At 39.2% G+C, this 16413-nt stretch overlaps 1 protein-coding gene and 1 non-coding gene across 2 annotated transcripts; one reads left to right on the forward strand and one right to left on the reverse strand.

The window, feature by feature from the left end:
- Positions 1-241: 241 nt before the first annotated feature.
- Positions 242-10893, reverse strand: LOC139946607 (serine/threonine-protein kinase Nek8-like). Its single transcript, XM_071944321.1, has 15 exons — positions 10794-10893; positions 9599-9804; positions 8536-8591; positions 7709-7935; positions 7177-7258; positions 6023-6234; positions 5171-5253; positions 4790-4989; positions 3855-4002; positions 3295-3489; positions 2300-2450; positions 1825-1982; positions 1392-1553; positions 871-1035; positions 242-750 (listed from the first exon to the last, which is right to left on the reverse strand). The coding sequence occupies exons 1-15, from the start codon at positions 10838-10840 to the stop codon at positions 722-724; spliced, it is 2121 nt and encodes a 706-aa protein (XP_071800422.1). The 5' UTR covers positions 10841-10893; the 3' UTR covers positions 242-721.
- On the forward strand, positions 3161-3233 carry Trnas-gcu (transfer RNA serine (anticodon GCU)). The gene has a single exon. It is a non-coding gene; the product is annotated as a tRNA-Ser (tRNA).
- Positions 10894-16413: the final 5520 nt, after the last annotated feature.

Here is a 16413-nt window from a genome sequence, read left to right on the forward strand (position 1 = left end):
AAATCGTCCACGTTGGGCTTAAAGCCATTGGACCCTTTCGGTACAGAAAAGAAATCAAAGTTCACAGATTCACAAATAAATTACAGAGTTTACAGAAGGTAATGGTGAAAGAATTCTTTCAAATATTATTCCATGAAATGCTTTCATTTTTGAGAAAACATTAAAACGATATCGAGAATTACGGATTTATTTTAAACACATGACACGGCGAAACGTGCGGAAACAAGGGTGGGTTTTCCCGTTATATTCTCTCGACTCTGATGACCGATTGAGCCTGAACTTTCACAGGTTTGTTATTTTATATAAAAGTTGTGATACACGAAGTGTGGGCCTTGGACATCCGTTTACCGAAAGTGTCCAATGGCTTTAAATTACAAGTTTGGAGACACAGAATTTAATATGCTTTGGCACAGATATTTTGTAGGCCCCATTCCCATTCAGCAGCATCTTGTCGAAGAAGGGCTTGCTCTCTTTCCAGTTAAAATGCCTATGAGGTCCCAATTTAATAAAGCCATAAGCACAAAAACTTGCTTGGCAAAAATAGATTACCAGCCAAACAACATTCAGATACCACAGCTGCGACTCGTACCTTGGTCATTTCTTGCTTAGCCAAGAAATTTTCTGAGCAGAACTTTCTGCCTAACAGCATTATGAAATTGGGCCCAGGTCAGAAGACATTGAATTAGAGGTCACCAGGTCAGAGGTCATCAAAATTTGGTCATCAAGGAGAATCTGCTGAATTGTCAAAAGCTGGAAGACGAAAACAAAGTTTAGTTTGAATCTAAAAAAAAACACTTTGAAAAATAAATCAACTTTTTACCTTTTTATTTATTGTATGATCAAGTTCAAAATAATGTCTTGTAAACTTACGTCTGGTTGCAAGCAGGGTGTTGCCATGGTTACATGAGATTGACAGGAGGCTGAAGGATTCCTCTTCACCCCGCCCGAGGTCAACTTTCTGGGGGATGCTAGAGTTGACCTCGGTTCGGCCGAGACGACCTCGTGAACTCTTACCCCACGAAAACACCTGACCGTCTGAAACAAATTTGGATAATGTATTGTGGGAAACAATTCAGGGAAACATTTTGACATAATACTACTACGGAACAAAGAAAATTTGACTGGAACGGGACTTGAACCAACGACCTCCAACTGAGCTATCTAGGCCATTATAAGCGCTCTCCCTAATTCATCAATTTCTTTATTCAGGCGTGACAAGTCAGAAGCCATACAACCAGTAACTGCCATGTAAGCAGGGATCACACTAAAGTAGTCAGTTTTCCCTAAACCTGTTATTTTGTTAAGGGTGAAAGTGTTAGTCTGGTTCAATCATTTGACAGAGATCCTGCAAACAAAACTAAAGACTCAAACAAAACTACAAGCCATCTTACCTGATGAAAGAGCAACAGTAAACATGTCACCACACGCGACGTCTGTAACTCTGACGCCTTCTTGGAACTCTGGATTGCAAGGGATTCTGGTTACGAGGGGATCCGTATCGCAACCAAGCTGACCGAACTGATTGGACCCGAGCATGTAGCACTGTTGGTCATCTAAATGATACCAAATAAACAAAGAGTAAATCTGTATCTTAATAGTCCATGTAAAGACCTTTCTATTGTTTATGAACAAATTCGGCCCTCTTTGGCATGTCCGGCCAATGTTAGTAAAACACTCGATCTCGATCGTGTTAACAGATGTCTCGAGTCAAATTAAAAATTGTTGGCGAACTTTCATTAGAAAAAAAACTCCCATAATTAATTGCTATGTTTTTAACAAAACCAACACAATGTTTAAAAAAAAACTGATGGTAAAATACATTACCTGTTACAATGGCAGCATGAGCCGTTCCTATGGCAACACTTTTGATAGACAACTGATTGATGGGTGAGGAAGCAACCGGTGCATATGTCCGCATCTCATCCACCTTATTAAGGGTCTTGCCACTTAAACTGATGCTGTCAAGACCAAGTTTATTGTATCTGCAATAAGACAAATTAGTGTAGTTTGTTTGAAAAGAATAAGATATTAATTTTGGTTTTAAACCAGGCATTTTTTTACTCGGGTGGGATTTGAACCCACGACCCTTGCAATTCTAGAGCAGTGTCTTACCAACTAGACCACCGAGATTGCCGGTAGCTAGAGGCAGTTCAAATCCTATTTTTTGGCAGCGGGTACCGCAACGATATAACAGATGTTAAGCTTGCATCGGGATAAAGAATGAGATAATAGGGTTGAAAGAAGCACGGCTGTGAACTTCATTTATTCACTTTTAAACAGATTTCAAGGTAAGTTGTACCTGTTACTCCCACAGGCCAGAACTTTTTTGTCCTCTGTCAGCAACAATGAGCAGTCCAGACCACAGTGTACAGATGTGATCAGACTCTCCACGGGTAGAATGACACTTTGTGGTGACGAGAAAGACTCTTGGCTGTCCAAACCCAGACGACCTGAAGGCAGAAAGAAAGCAGAACAAGTAGTAAGTAGTATGGACAAAACAAAAGACTAAAGGCCGTCTACAACTCAAATAGCATTAGCTGCAGCTATGGCATGGGTATTCCTTAGGCAGAAATATCTAAAAACATTCAATGGTTTATTTTAAATGTTTGCGCACACATAGTTTCAGCACTGTATACCGAGTACTGTGCATTTTACTTGAGTGGGATTTGAAACAACAACCTCTGTAATTCAAGAGCAATGCTTACCAGTTAGTCCACTGAGATTGCCCTGTAGCAGGAGGCAGTTCCAATCCTATTAAATCCTTGCGGTACCCACTGCTAAAATATAGTATCCTACAGGGATAAGTGTGGATGCTGACAAAAAAAGTCTGAAACTGGAATCCAGACTTCATTAGTAGGTAGATTGAACAATGGAAATTCCATCTTTTTATAGTCCCCTAGTGTTTGTTTGTTTGTTTGTTTGTTTGTCTCCGTATATCACAACTAGACAATCTCTAAAAAGATTCCAAGGAGCTTTTGGGACTAGTATCCTCAGCACTAGAAAAGTAAATCAAAGAGCATGCCTTCTTGTTATCTGGAGAAAACTACAACAGTTTTTGTTAACCAGCAGACTTTTAAAAGTCTAAAGCCAATTAAGGTTGTTTGGCTTCTGACTGGCACCCCGAACAAAGTTTGACAAAATAGGGAAACCTCAAATATAAGACTAGATAGCTCAGTTGGTAGAGCGCCGATTTGCTAATCCTGAGGTCGTAGGTTCGAATCCCACTCTAGTCAATTCTTTGTTCAACCCCTAAAATTCATTTAAAAGTCTGAAGTTTCTCATCCCTTCACTCACCGTTTTCTCCTCTACCCCAGGAGAAAACTTCATTGTCGTTGGTAACGGCCATGACATGTGACGCCCCACATGAAACCTTGACGACCTCGTAACCTAGCAACTCCTCCACAATCTTTGCCTGTGAGACGTCGTGGTAGTCACCATGACCCAGACAACCGTGAGCCCCACTTCCATAGGTCATTAAAATGCCTCGATCTGAAAAAAAACCAAAAGATTTCGTATCAATATGCCACCATGATCATTGCCTTGGTGCCCTTAAAATGCCCCAGTAGAAATTTATAATTTCCTCATAGGGTGCCATTAACAATGGAGGGATTGCTCTTTTGGATAGTGATTTGGCTTGCTTTTTGGCAATTCCTAGGGTTCAGCTCATTTTTTCCCCATCTATAATTGTTTTCCTAATGTTTTTAAATCATACATTTAAATTTCTAGTTATTGTTGCTGTTTGTTTTTGATGTTTTTAGGGCCCATATGAATAAATAAACAAAAATTCAAATAAAATTCCTTGGTGCCCTTGCCCTTTCAAAAACAAAGCATACAGGCCTGAAGTTGTAACTCACCAGTCAGACACGCTGTAAACATATCTCCACATGACACATGTTGAATGGTAACCGCTGACTGCCCCTCTAGAAAGCGTGGTATGAAGGATGGATACGACTGGTCCACTGCACCTGGTAGCATGGTAGCTGAAGATCCGACAGAAGACGACTAAGACAAAACCAAGTGTATAAGTTGACTAAGAACAAATAAAAACTCTAAAAACAAATTTTTAATCAGTAAAGTTTTGAAAGGGATTCAGAAAGTGATTTAATTATTTTAAGACAAAGAACATGTACACGATTGCTTGTTACCAAAAAGTTTCAATCTGAAAGCTCACTGATTATGAAGTTCGTATCATTACAAATGCTTTGCATCTGAGATACTGTCAAAATCATTTAAGGGATCTACAGATCACTGTTACTCATTTCAATTGCCACAATTGAAATAAGCCCAAGATGAATATGAACAAAATCTCTTAATAGCATAAACTGTTTTGCTGTCTTCACTTAAATGTAACTATTGAATCTGATTAGTGTAATAGAATCTACTCTTCCCCCCAAAATGATGTACCTTTTCCTTAAAAGCTAAGGAAACTATGTTTCGTAATTAATGGTATGTAAAGGTAAAAGTTTACAAGTCTACTACGGGTGTGATCGATTAGCTTCCCTGGGTTGACCCTGGGCTGCCCCCGGTACGTTCGCATAGCTTTGACGTCATTCCAGGGGCTCACCCGGGTCAGCCCCCAGTGCCCGCCCTGCTTGTGGAGTGGGTCACTTGGGACTGTCCCATGTGCATGACGTCACCATGAGCGCGTGAGTGATCATTCGATTAGCTCTTGTCAGGGGCTCAAACGAGCAAGCACAGCGGGGGCGACCCAGGGAAGCTAATCGAAAGCACCATATAGCTTGTATTCTCTATGGAAGTCACTATTTGTAATTTTAAGCAGCCGTTTTACCTCCCAAATGATAAGTCGCCCATTTTTGGTGACAGCAACTCTCTGAGTGCGACCAGTGGACACCTGAATGACCTGGATGTCGCTATGAGGGAGGGGGAGACTGACGGGGGTGGTGACCCCATGACCCCAGCAGTAGACTGTGGATAGGGGCTGTAGCTTCGGCAGGTTGGAGTTACTGCTGTCTAGGACCAGCTTGGAGCCTAGAAGGCAGGAATCAAATATGAATATGGAATGAACATTACATTAACTTCCAGGAAGTTCTGCGGCTCTTCAGCCAGCTTGGCAGGCTACAGCAGTGTTCCCATTGTACTTATTCTTGTTTAAGTACCACAACTTTTTAAAGTTAAAAAACGATAAAAAAGGAAGAATTCTTTCACTTACTTCTGCGGGACAGGGACTTGGTACTTCCTTTGCGGTTTGAACCCTTGGAATTTGATGATGTCATCCCAAGAGATTTTGGGATCCTATGGGTAAATAATAGAGCACAAAAACCAAACGAGTCTAAGCTGAAGGTTGTATTCAAGTGAGGGTAAATTTTTGGTAATCACACTTAAAATTAATGGCACTAAAAAAAAAACTTTACTTGGTTAGAAGTACAGGAGCTTTCGATAGAATAAAGGATTTTGAGAATCATTTCACTTCGGAGAAATGTGGTTATGGGAAATAAGCTTGGGCGATATCGATTTGTTTTATTCACGATATATCGCCGACAATATATCGCGATATTCAATATAATCGCGATTTATGAAATTTGACATCATCAGTCTTCAAACTCCAAGTGAAAGTTGTAGAAGAGACAGTCATAGCTTAAGAGAGGTGTTCTAATGACCTATTCTTCTGGTTTTACTCAAAACCTATGGGGGGCAAGATGTCTCAGCTAGCAAATACATCGCGATATTTAATCAATATTGCGATATATCGCGATTATCGCAATTATCGTGATATATCGCGATATACCGCGATATTTGAAAGTTTTTCAAATTTGTCTGTCGAAAAAGTTTCTCAGATTGTGTATTCCAATTACAGATCATTCTTTCTATGTGACATATCTGCTCTGAATTTTCGGCTACGTACATCTCATTTATGTAGGATCAAAACAATCAAATGGTTTCAAAAATCAAAGGTACATGTATACACGGGGAATAAATAACAGAACCAGCACTCCCACAAAATGGCTTTAAAGACAGAATCTTCAAGTCATGACAACAAGAGAAGAACAAAAATCTGACTAACTTGATGGGGCATTTGACTCGTCCAATCTCCATGTATACATTGGCAAGCATCTTGATAACGATGGGCTCAGCGATGACTTGGTTAATGGTCGGTCTCTTGTCGGGATCAAGGTGAAGCATCAGAAGCAGGAGACGTTTCAGATCGTCGCTGTAACGCTCCGAGATCGGCGCAATAGATCCTCGCATGATCTTCATCACCAACGCTGGTAGATTCTGTAAGGGCAACAAAAGAACAAGAAAACGTATCAGGCAATTGCATTATGGTTTGTCATGGCCGTGCCTTCTACTGCATCAGACTCAAGTTGGAATGGTTGAATCATCAGAGTGTGGGTTCGAATCCCGGTCACGATACTTACGGCCTTGGATAAGGCGCAACCATAATTGCTTCTCTTAACCCAGGTGTATATAGACGATGTGACCGGTGACGTCACACGAAAACCATAGCATGATTCACGCGCATGCCGCCGGGCAAAACCTTTGTGTTTTGGCAGCCAGCTAGACTGCGCAACTCAGTGCCCGATACATGTAGGTCACATCGTCTATAGAGGACTGAGACAGAGTTGTGTTTGATGAACCCCTTAGCGCTAATTTAAGCAGCTTTGCCTTTATAATGTCTAATGGGTGTACAACAGCTATTTCTAGACAGGTATTATGTAGAGCTATGTCTGAATAATGAGACTCAAACACCAGGCCAAACCCCTTCTCTTACTGATAAGTGAAATGCGTTTTTTATACACAGGACCTACATCTTAATGTCCCAACTAAAGGGGGGAAGCCATCCTGACCAGGACCTGAACCAATATTCTGGCAGCACCGGAACTTGAGTCAAGAGCACCTCACTGCTTGGCCAAGACATGGAACGAGCTACCAACACAATGTTCCAGTTGAACTTTTATGTCATGAGCAACATGATATAGAACTAATTTACATTTTCTCATGTAAAGGCCCGGTCACACAGGCCCCGATAACGAGAACGATAATGAGACTGATAAAAATGCACGCCCTCGATTGGTTGAATGAGTGTGGGCGTATTCTGCGTGGAGCATTTCAACCAATCGATGTCGTGCATTTTTATCGTTCTCGTTATCGGGGCCTGTGTGACCGGGCCTTTATGGCTTTTATCTCCATTTTTTCAAAACACATAAGAAAACTTACATCTGCCTCAAAGGCCCTCCGCAATGTGAGCAGCTCGTAGAGAACACATCCTACAGCCCAAATATCACTCTTTTGGTTGTAGCTGTAAAGATGTTAAGGTAGCATATACATGTAAACTTATACAGATAACTCTCCAACATTTTATAGGATTTGAGATGCAATGTAGACAAACTGGCATCACATATGAGAGACAAACTTAAACAATAGTAGTGTTAGTCCTGAGAAGAACCGAGTGGTTGACAACTCATCCTGAAGACAATCGGAGCACATACCGATCGATACATTGAGTTTTCAACCACAAGTTCTTCTAAGAAACAACATAACATACTCAAAAGAGATTAACACGGCCAGTCCCCTACGAAGGCCTCCTACTTCGTACTTTGCCGTACTCCAAGAAGACCATCTTTGCACAAGGACAGGGCTCGTGAAAGGCCCCCAATCCTGCCAGGCAAGGGCCATGCTCCGCCCGCGACCAGTTTTCTACAACAAACCTCACCTGAGCGAGTTATCTCACTACATTTCTAAAGGATACGGCTTCCCTTCACAAAGTTCCGGTGAGATGTAGCACGGAGTTCCGACCACCGTGAAGGCTTTACTCTTACTGCTGAGGATCTTAGAGATGCCAAAGTCTCCGATCTTCACCACGTCTCGACGCTTGTTGAGCAGGATATTCTGTGTCTTCAGATCACGGTGGAGAATCTGCTTGGAGTGTACATGCTGAAGGGAGAGAAGAAGCTGGCTGAAGAGCCGCAGAACTTCCTGGAAGGAAGAAAAAAAGGTCAAGAAATCATTTCCCAGAAAGTTATCTCCAGTATTTGAACTATAAATTTTATTCCGGGTACATAAGGCGCACAAAGAGAAAATAAATTCTAACAGTAACAGAAAGCTTTATACTGATTTAGAAAGAAAGTGTGAACAAATTTGTCTTAAAACTAGACTTTAAGCGCTATAAAGGGATGTAGATGTACAATGATCTCTTGGGAGCGTGTTCCAAACTCGTTGAGCAGCCACCCAGAATGACCGGTCTCCCAATGACCGGCTCGATCTGGTCTCAGAGAGCCTGTTATGAACTATTATAGTTTTGTTGGCTAGAAAACATTATACATTCTGGACATTATAACTCTGGACACATAAGGACATCCCAGGTAATAATGTTGGAAGCACTGTGAGATGCTTTTTGAGAAGCCCTTGGGATTTGAAAAATGCTATATAAAAACCGATTAGGCCTTCCATTATTATTACTATTATTTAAACAATGTAAGTTTAATGTAAACCTGTAGACTTTTGAGTTTTGGGTCTTACCAAAAGTACACAAATTCTGTACCTTAGAAAAGCACAAACCATTAACAATACACTCACCCCTTCCTCTAACAATGCATTCCCTCTATGTTGAAGGTACTCAAATAATGTTCCACCTGAAACAAAATGAAAGTTAAAATCACCCACTCTTTCTTTTTCTACTAAATAAAAACAAGATTTTTTTATTTTATTCCATGCTAAAAGACTGTATTAGGTAATTTATGTATGTTATTTATATACTTTGTCTGTTTTTGCTTCACCCAGACCGTTTGGTTTTATGATCTCTTTTTTACAATTTTTTTAAAATATTGATACATCTCCTGTCAATTTGATTAAAACATTTTGTATCATTTTGTGATTTACGGCATTGTTAAAATAAACACATAAAACAGAGGAGTAATTGAGCAGTGATCTTCCCAATTACAGTAATCTTCCCAAGTATGGATACATGTCGAATATTAAATGACAGGTCTGATCTATAATTAGTACAGTGACACAAGTGGGAGCATGATATTCTCAGCTTCTTGCCAAGTATGGATACATGAGATTGACAGGTCTGATCGATAATTGGGACAGTGATTCAAGTTGAGACATGAAATTCTCAGCTTCTTGCCAAGTATGGATACATGAGATTGACAGGTCTGATCGATAATTGGGACAGTGATTCAAGTTGGAGCAGGATATTCTCAGCTTCTTGCCAAGTATGGATACATGAGATTGACAGGTCTGATCAATAATTGGGACAGTGATTCAAGTTGAGACATAATATTCTCAGCTTCTTGCCAAGTATGGATACATGATATTGACAGGTCTGATCGATAATTGGAACAGTGACTCAAGTTGGGGCAGGATATTCTCAGCTTCTTGCCAAGTATGGATACATGATATTGACAGGTCTGATCGATAATTGGAACAGTGACTCAAGTTGGGGCAGGATATTCTCAGCTTCTTGCCAAGTATGGATACATGATATTGACAGGTCTGATCGATAATTGGAACAGTGACTCAAGTTGGGGCAGGATATTCTCAGCTTCTTGCCAAGTATGGATACATGATATTGACAGGTCTGATCGATAATTGGAACAGTGACTCAAGTTGGGGCATGATATTCTCGGCTTCATACCTTCTGCATATTCCATGACGATACTTAAAGCTTTATCCTCCAGGAAGTTCTCATAATACTCAATGATGTTTGGATGATCCAGCATCGCTAACACCTTGGCCTCATTGACGGCTACTTGGCGTTCCTCTCGTGTCATCTGCTCCACTGGGATCTGCTTGATGATGATGAGTTTTTGGTCGCTAAGACGACGGCAGAGGTATACTGTCCTGCGGAGAGAGAGAATCAAAAAGCCGTCAGGAAAAGTATTAATCATGTTATTTTGGACATCAATCCAAGTGAGGTGCATGCATGAGATGTATTGTTATTAATATCAACAGGTTTCAATTAATGGATTTTGATCACCTTTGTAGAACACATTTTGGTCATAACATGAACCCCAACTAGAACTTGAACTACCCACCATGAATGATGAAAATAATAATTATAAAGCACAATGGTGGGGGTGGGGCCCGGGGGGAGAGGAGGGGTACGAATGAAAATTGTGAACTGCCCACACTTCTTAAAAAAGGCCGGGTAATGCACATGCCCTTGTGCGTGGGGGTTGGTAGGTTTTCCTCCTTTCACGCAATGGAACAGTCAATAAACCCCACAAACTTTAATTTTTATCTGCTCAACTTTAGATAATGGAATACATAGAACAACTTCAATAACAATAGCAGCACCCTACAAACAAACCGGATCTTTAATTTAATTTTAAAGTTTGTGCGAGTTTGTGAAAGCATGGTGAAAGTACAACTACCTCCATGGTACAACTGTCACGGATAACTTTCCGTATGGCGCCACCACCTTTTCACTCATTTTTACAAAAAGGGATATCTCATTGTTTTTTGAGGTAAATTAGATACTAGTCTATATTATTTCATATCGAATGAAAAAGTGGTGGCGCCATACAAAAACTTTTCCACCGTCACCAGTACCTACTACCACGGTTGACTCTGTCAGTGTCAGTGGTGGTGGGGTGGTCGACTACTAGTATAACCTCCATGCTCTACTCGTGGAGCAATAAAAGGAATCCCAATAAAACTCTACTCTACCTATGCCATGTATGTATGCTCGTACCATCATGAACATGGTCCGAGCTCGTACACCACACTCAGGAACTCATGAACTAGCCGTATTTTTAACTGTTTTATTTGAAGCTAATTACGCTAATTCTTCTTGCTTGATAACAAACAATCATTTCATGTCGACTTACCCGTATGCTCCTCTTCCAACTACTCGAATTTTCTCATACTTTTCCATCTTGTTCACCCCATCTACTCCGGTAACTTGTATTGTAGTTTTCCCAAGTTTGTTTGTTGATGAACCAAAAGCATGTGCTTTAACCTACCGCTTGAGGGCGCAATTTGACTCCCCGTTCTATTTTTATGACTCCCCAAACAATTTTGGTGCACCATTACAAACTATAGTAGGCCTATCTACTAAATATTAAAAAAAAACAGTTTTTAAACCAAATTACAAAAAAGCAGTAGACCTACACAATTTTTTGACAGTTTATTCTTTTTAAATAATATAAAACAAACTTGGTCACGTTGTAATTGTAAACAATTATAATGTTGACAGCCAATAAATGAATCGAAATGAAGAAAAAGTTGCTGTATCAAACTACATTACTTGAAGTTATTTGAAGAAGAGGGAACAAAAATGAAAACCGGTAACAAATAACCTAGATAAAAACAGCTACCGGTGTCAGATGCAATTGTGTCCGCCATGCAATACTGTCCGCTCCGGACACTTTTGCATACTCAATCGTGTCCGGGGCTATGCAAGAACCGTCCGCTGGACATTGTACATGACTGTAAAGATGCGCACGTAAGCGAGCGTGCATGCACACATGCACTGAACCTACTTTAAAATGCAGCATGAATATTCACGTATTTTATGATTGCAGCGAATACCCAACGGCAGAACATTTCCTCTGTCATTAATGACATGCATTAGCTTGTAATAAAAAGGCGAACGTGTTCCGTCGACCAAGGGCGTCTAATTTACTGCAAGGACGGTTTTACAGGGGGCGGACACAACTGCATATGCAAATGTGTCCGGGCGGACGCAATTGCATTATGCAGCAGCGTCCGGGCGGACGCGATTGCATATGCAAAACCGTCCGGCGTACGTTATTGTATATGCAATAATGTCCTCCGGATAGAGTATTGCATATGACATAATTGCATGCGACACCGGCAACCTCGGTAGTCTAATTGGTAAAACACTACTCCTGCTCTAGAAGGGTCGTGGGTTCGAATCCCATCCGAGATACGTGATATTTGTTTTTACAGGACTCGGGAAAGTACAGAGTATGTGCTAACTCACAGCGGTGTATGGGTAAACAAAAGTTAATATTTTAAAATAGGTAGTGCTCTGAAGTTTCGACAATAAAAGGCCTATGATCGTTCTCAAAGGTGATTGCAACTTAACAAAACGATGCCAGCCTTCTCTTTTGACAATTAAAACAAAATTCAAACTAATAATGATGGGCTTTATCGCTCAAACGAGTTTATAGGCATGGACACTATAGGCAAAAATTCATGGTAGTTCATACTAAAAATGATCATATTCATTAGAATAAAAACTTACTTGGTAATAAGCAACGGAGAGATATTGGTAATAGGCATATACGCGACGTTGTTAGAAAACAGCTCCATCTAAGTAAAGTATACCATCCGCCTGGGTAAATAGTTTAAAAAGCAGGAAAGTTCTTTTCAGGACTGAGGAGTCTCTCGAACCCCCGAACATCTACTCCGCGGTACTAGAATAAAGCAAGACAGTTATTTAAGAACAAACTCTACCTGGCAAGTAGATATAAACATGATGTTACTGGTAACCAAAATTTACATTGATACTTCTGAGGCTCACCATGCAATGCCTCAAATCGTATATAAAGTAGTTTTTGAGAAAGGGGTAATTTTTCACTCAATTTAATATCATTGCGAATCTGGTACAAAATGTGTACAACAATGGTGTTTTACTTACACTATTCTCTTTAGTTTAGTGTTAACACCATTTGGATTTGATTACCACCCACAGGTTGTTACAATGGCTGACTAAAGCTGTATTATTTTATGAGTTTATTTGGGATCTCTGGATAGGAAAGGTGATTATTACTCATTCAAAACCTCTGAGATGAAAATACGACCAACCCCATAATAAGAACATCATGCCACTTACAATTTTGCTGCTCACTGATTAAAGTCATAGGATAACACTAAAGGCACTGGATGGACAGTATTGGTGATATTACTCAAAATAATTGTTAGCATAAAAACTTGCTTGAACAAGCAACGGAGAGCTGTTGATAGTATAAACATGGTGAGAAACGGCTTCCTCTGAAGTGACGTAGTTTTCGAGAAAGAAGTAATTTTCCACGAATTTGACTCTTTCGAGACTTTAGAATTAGATTTTGAGGTCTCAAATTCAAGCATCTGATGAAAGCACACAACTATGGTGTGACAAGGGTGTTTTTATCTTTTTCTTTCATTGTTATCTCGCAACTTCGACGCCCAATTGAGCTCAAGTTTTCACAGGTTTGTTAATTTGTCCATAATTATGTTGAGATTTACCAAGTGAGAAGACTGATCTTTGACAATAACCAATAACGTCCAATATCTTTAAGTGAAATAACTCCAGTCATCAATTTGTTGTATACAGGCTTTGCCTTTGGTATATGGCCTCCTACGCATAAACTGTGAGCATAAAAGCACTTGTTCGCTATACCCCCCCCCCCCCCCCTCTCCAGTCACCATTGATTATTCATCGAATTCCATCCTCTATTTGAGTCGGCAATCAACAATAAATCTAGTTATAAAAGATGGAGTCATGCTCAATTATAGAACCAATCAAAAAATAAATCAATTAAAATGTCATTATAGAACCGGCCTTTTTCATCTCACTTCATTGAAACATTCACGCAAAGACAAAATTTAATAATTAAGAAAACAAATGTCAGTGGTACTTTTGCTCAACATGAATTGCACTTCAATAGTCAGCTTCTGACGTCAGGGTATTCTAATTAAACTTTACTCTGTTACCTATAGCAACATAAATATTTTGAAGAAATTACTATTAAAGGGAATTTGTGTCAGTGAGTAGTTGTTAAAATATCATAACAGAAAATACTAACAGAAATAACATGTGCAATTTTCCTTTTTAAATGTGGTAGTATTTTTTTAGATATTGCCGGAAATCTGGAGCGGTTAATGCCCACGCAGGAAGAATAATCTGCAATATGAATACACTACTGGAAAACGTTACTGTCAGTAAAGCTGCTTGAGTTAGATTTTGGGTGGATAAAAAGTGATTTTTTCCCCCATAACTGCAGTATGTCCTCTTTAAAGGCAGTGGACACTATTAGTAATTACTCAAAATAATTGTTAGCATAGAAACTTACTTGGTAACGAGCAATGGAGAGCTGTTGGTAGTATAAAATCTTGTGAGAAGTGACCTCCCTCTGAGGTAACGTACAGTTTTCGAAAAAGAAGTAATTTTCCACGATATTGACTCTTTCGAGACCTCAGAATTAGATTTTGAGGTCTCAAATTCAAGCATCTGATGAAAACACACAAATTCTTGTGACAAGGGTGTTTTTTCTTTTTCTTTCATTCTTGCAACTTCGACGACCAATTGAGCTCACCTTTTCACAGGTTTGTTATTTTATGCCTTATGTTGAGATACACCAAGCGGGAAGACTGGTCATTGACAATTACCAATAGTGTCCAGTGTATTTAAACTTCTTAATATTTTATAACTAACCTATATCTAAATCATTGTGAACTTAGTTTTTTTTCATATAATTTATACTGTCTGTGAACTTCCCATAACTTGAATCTAATTAACAGACTTTGTTAAAATGTGTAAAATGTAGGGCAGCAATAACAATAGATGTGTAAATGAAATGAAATGAAATACACCATGTTATAGTTGCTTTTCCGTAAGTGACATTTATCAAAATATAATATATTATCCAATGCTGTTGTACTTCTTACTAGTATATGTGAAAACCCTGAAATGGTTTTAATAATTCAAACATGCAGGGCATGCTAGAGGTTCTCCCAAGCCACTGATTTGACAGCGAGAGCATGCAGTCGTTTGATTTTTGGCTCTTATTTGTGCCATTTTTAGTAGTTCAGAGTCATGTCCAAACGATAGACCCTTCAGTCACGTAGTTTGGTCACAAGGACTTTCATAAAAGATCAGTTTCAAATTGAGTGAGCTTAAAAGATCAGTTTCAAATTGAGTTAGCTTATGAATCAATCTTAATCCTTCAAATTGCCAAGTAAAAATGAAATTTTGCGTTTCTATACGGAGGACAAAGTCCATAATAGGGCTACACAACAAAAAGAAGTGTATAGGTTTTTATAATGTAGGATTGCATGGTGAAGGAGCGATGTGAATTTGCGGGTAATATGATGTGTATAATACTGTCGAGCAGTGCAAACAGAGTTTTACGAATTATGGATTTTCGTCCACAACTTGTGGTTGATATGTTTATCGACAATGTTAGCGCTCCAACTCTTTCACAGTTTCCCCTACAAACTCATGTTAACATGCAAATGGATTTATCATTCTTTAATAATTTCTTGCGATGAAGTAATATGCCTGACCTTGTGAATATAAAATTTTAGGCTTCTTGTTATTTTCGCCAATGGATAACCGAATAAACGTCGACTCGCGTTATTGCATTCAATTTCGCATGAAATTGAAAGCTCTTTCTTAAAAAAAAGTCGGTCATGCTTATCTTTGAGAAGGATATGCCTCCACGAAGGACACGAAATGGTAAAGTCTATTGGAAACGTTTGAAGGAGTCCCAAGGCCATGACCAGGGCCGGAGATGACTTTGCGTAAACGCACTATCTTTAAATGAGTCCCACGTTGCATTGTTGTGCGTGTCTTTACTGCTAGCTTTAATTTTATTGGTCGTTAGAAAAGGAATGCTCCGTCGTATATCGGCATTCACACGGTCAAAAGAAATAATTCAATTTCAGTTTAAAAGGGAAAGAGCAAGAAACAGATCAGAACTTTTAAATTTATTTGTGACAAACATCTTATTTCTTAAAAAGGCAGCAAAAAGGCTGGTCAACCATTAACAGTGACGAATAAGTACAAAATTCAACTTAAGATCGGTGAAATGCTATCTTATGCCTATCGCCCCATTATACGACGCAGGCAGGGTGCCTATCCTGTGTTCGGGACTCAAAGTGTATGTAAATTAGTTGACTACCAAAATGGCGGGAAATGGTAGAGTGTGCGTTCCGTATCGTGAAAATGGTAAATGAATGAAGCAATATAAAAACGAACCTAAATTGAGAATAGCAAAATTATGCTAGCAAGAAAACAAAATTTAGTGTTGGATATAGATATTAATTTTTTTTAAACATAGTTTAGTTGAATTGGCCTGAAATGTTAAAAGACACTGGACACTATTGGTAATAGACCTTATGCACATGACGTCATTTTAGTAAAAACATGTGAAAATTTGAGCTCAATTGGTCGTCAAAGTTGCGAGATAATATTGAAAGAAAACCACCCTTTTTACACGAAGTTGTGTGCTTTCAGATGCTTGATTTCGAGACCTCAAAACGTAATTCTGAGGTCTCGAAATCAAATTCGTGAAAAATTTACTTCTTTCTTGAAAACTACGTCATTTCAGAGGGATCCGTTTCTCACAATGTGTTATACTATCAACCTCTCCCCATTACTCGTTACCAAGTAAGGTTTATTTAAAGTAATTACCAATATCGTCCACTGCCTTTAATTGAATGCGTGATAATGGCATTGGACAAACCACAAAATATAAATAATAATGTGTAATTTTCAAG

The sequence above is a fragment of the Asterias amurensis genome, chromosome 13 (genome assembly GCF_032118995.1).
Source record: "Asterias amurensis chromosome 13, ASM3211899v1".
Lineage (NCBI taxonomy): Eukaryota > Metazoa > Echinodermata > Asteroidea > Forcipulatida > Asteriidae > Asterias > Asterias amurensis.

Bases quoted from the DNA above. Each gene is read 5' to 3' on its own strand.
- LOC139946607 (XM_071944321.1), bottom strand. From the start codon at position 10,840: ATGGAAAAGTATGAGAAAATTCGAGTAGTTGGAAGAGGAGCATACGG. The intron at 8,592-9,598 runs GTATGAAGCCGA...ATTTTGTTTCAG, and splicing joins CGTCATGGAATATGCAGAAG to GTGGAACATTATTTGAGTAC. The intron at 1,554-1,824 runs GTAATGTATTTT...GGTATCATTTAG, and splicing joins TCATGCTGCCATTGTAACAG to ATGACCAACAGTGCTACATG.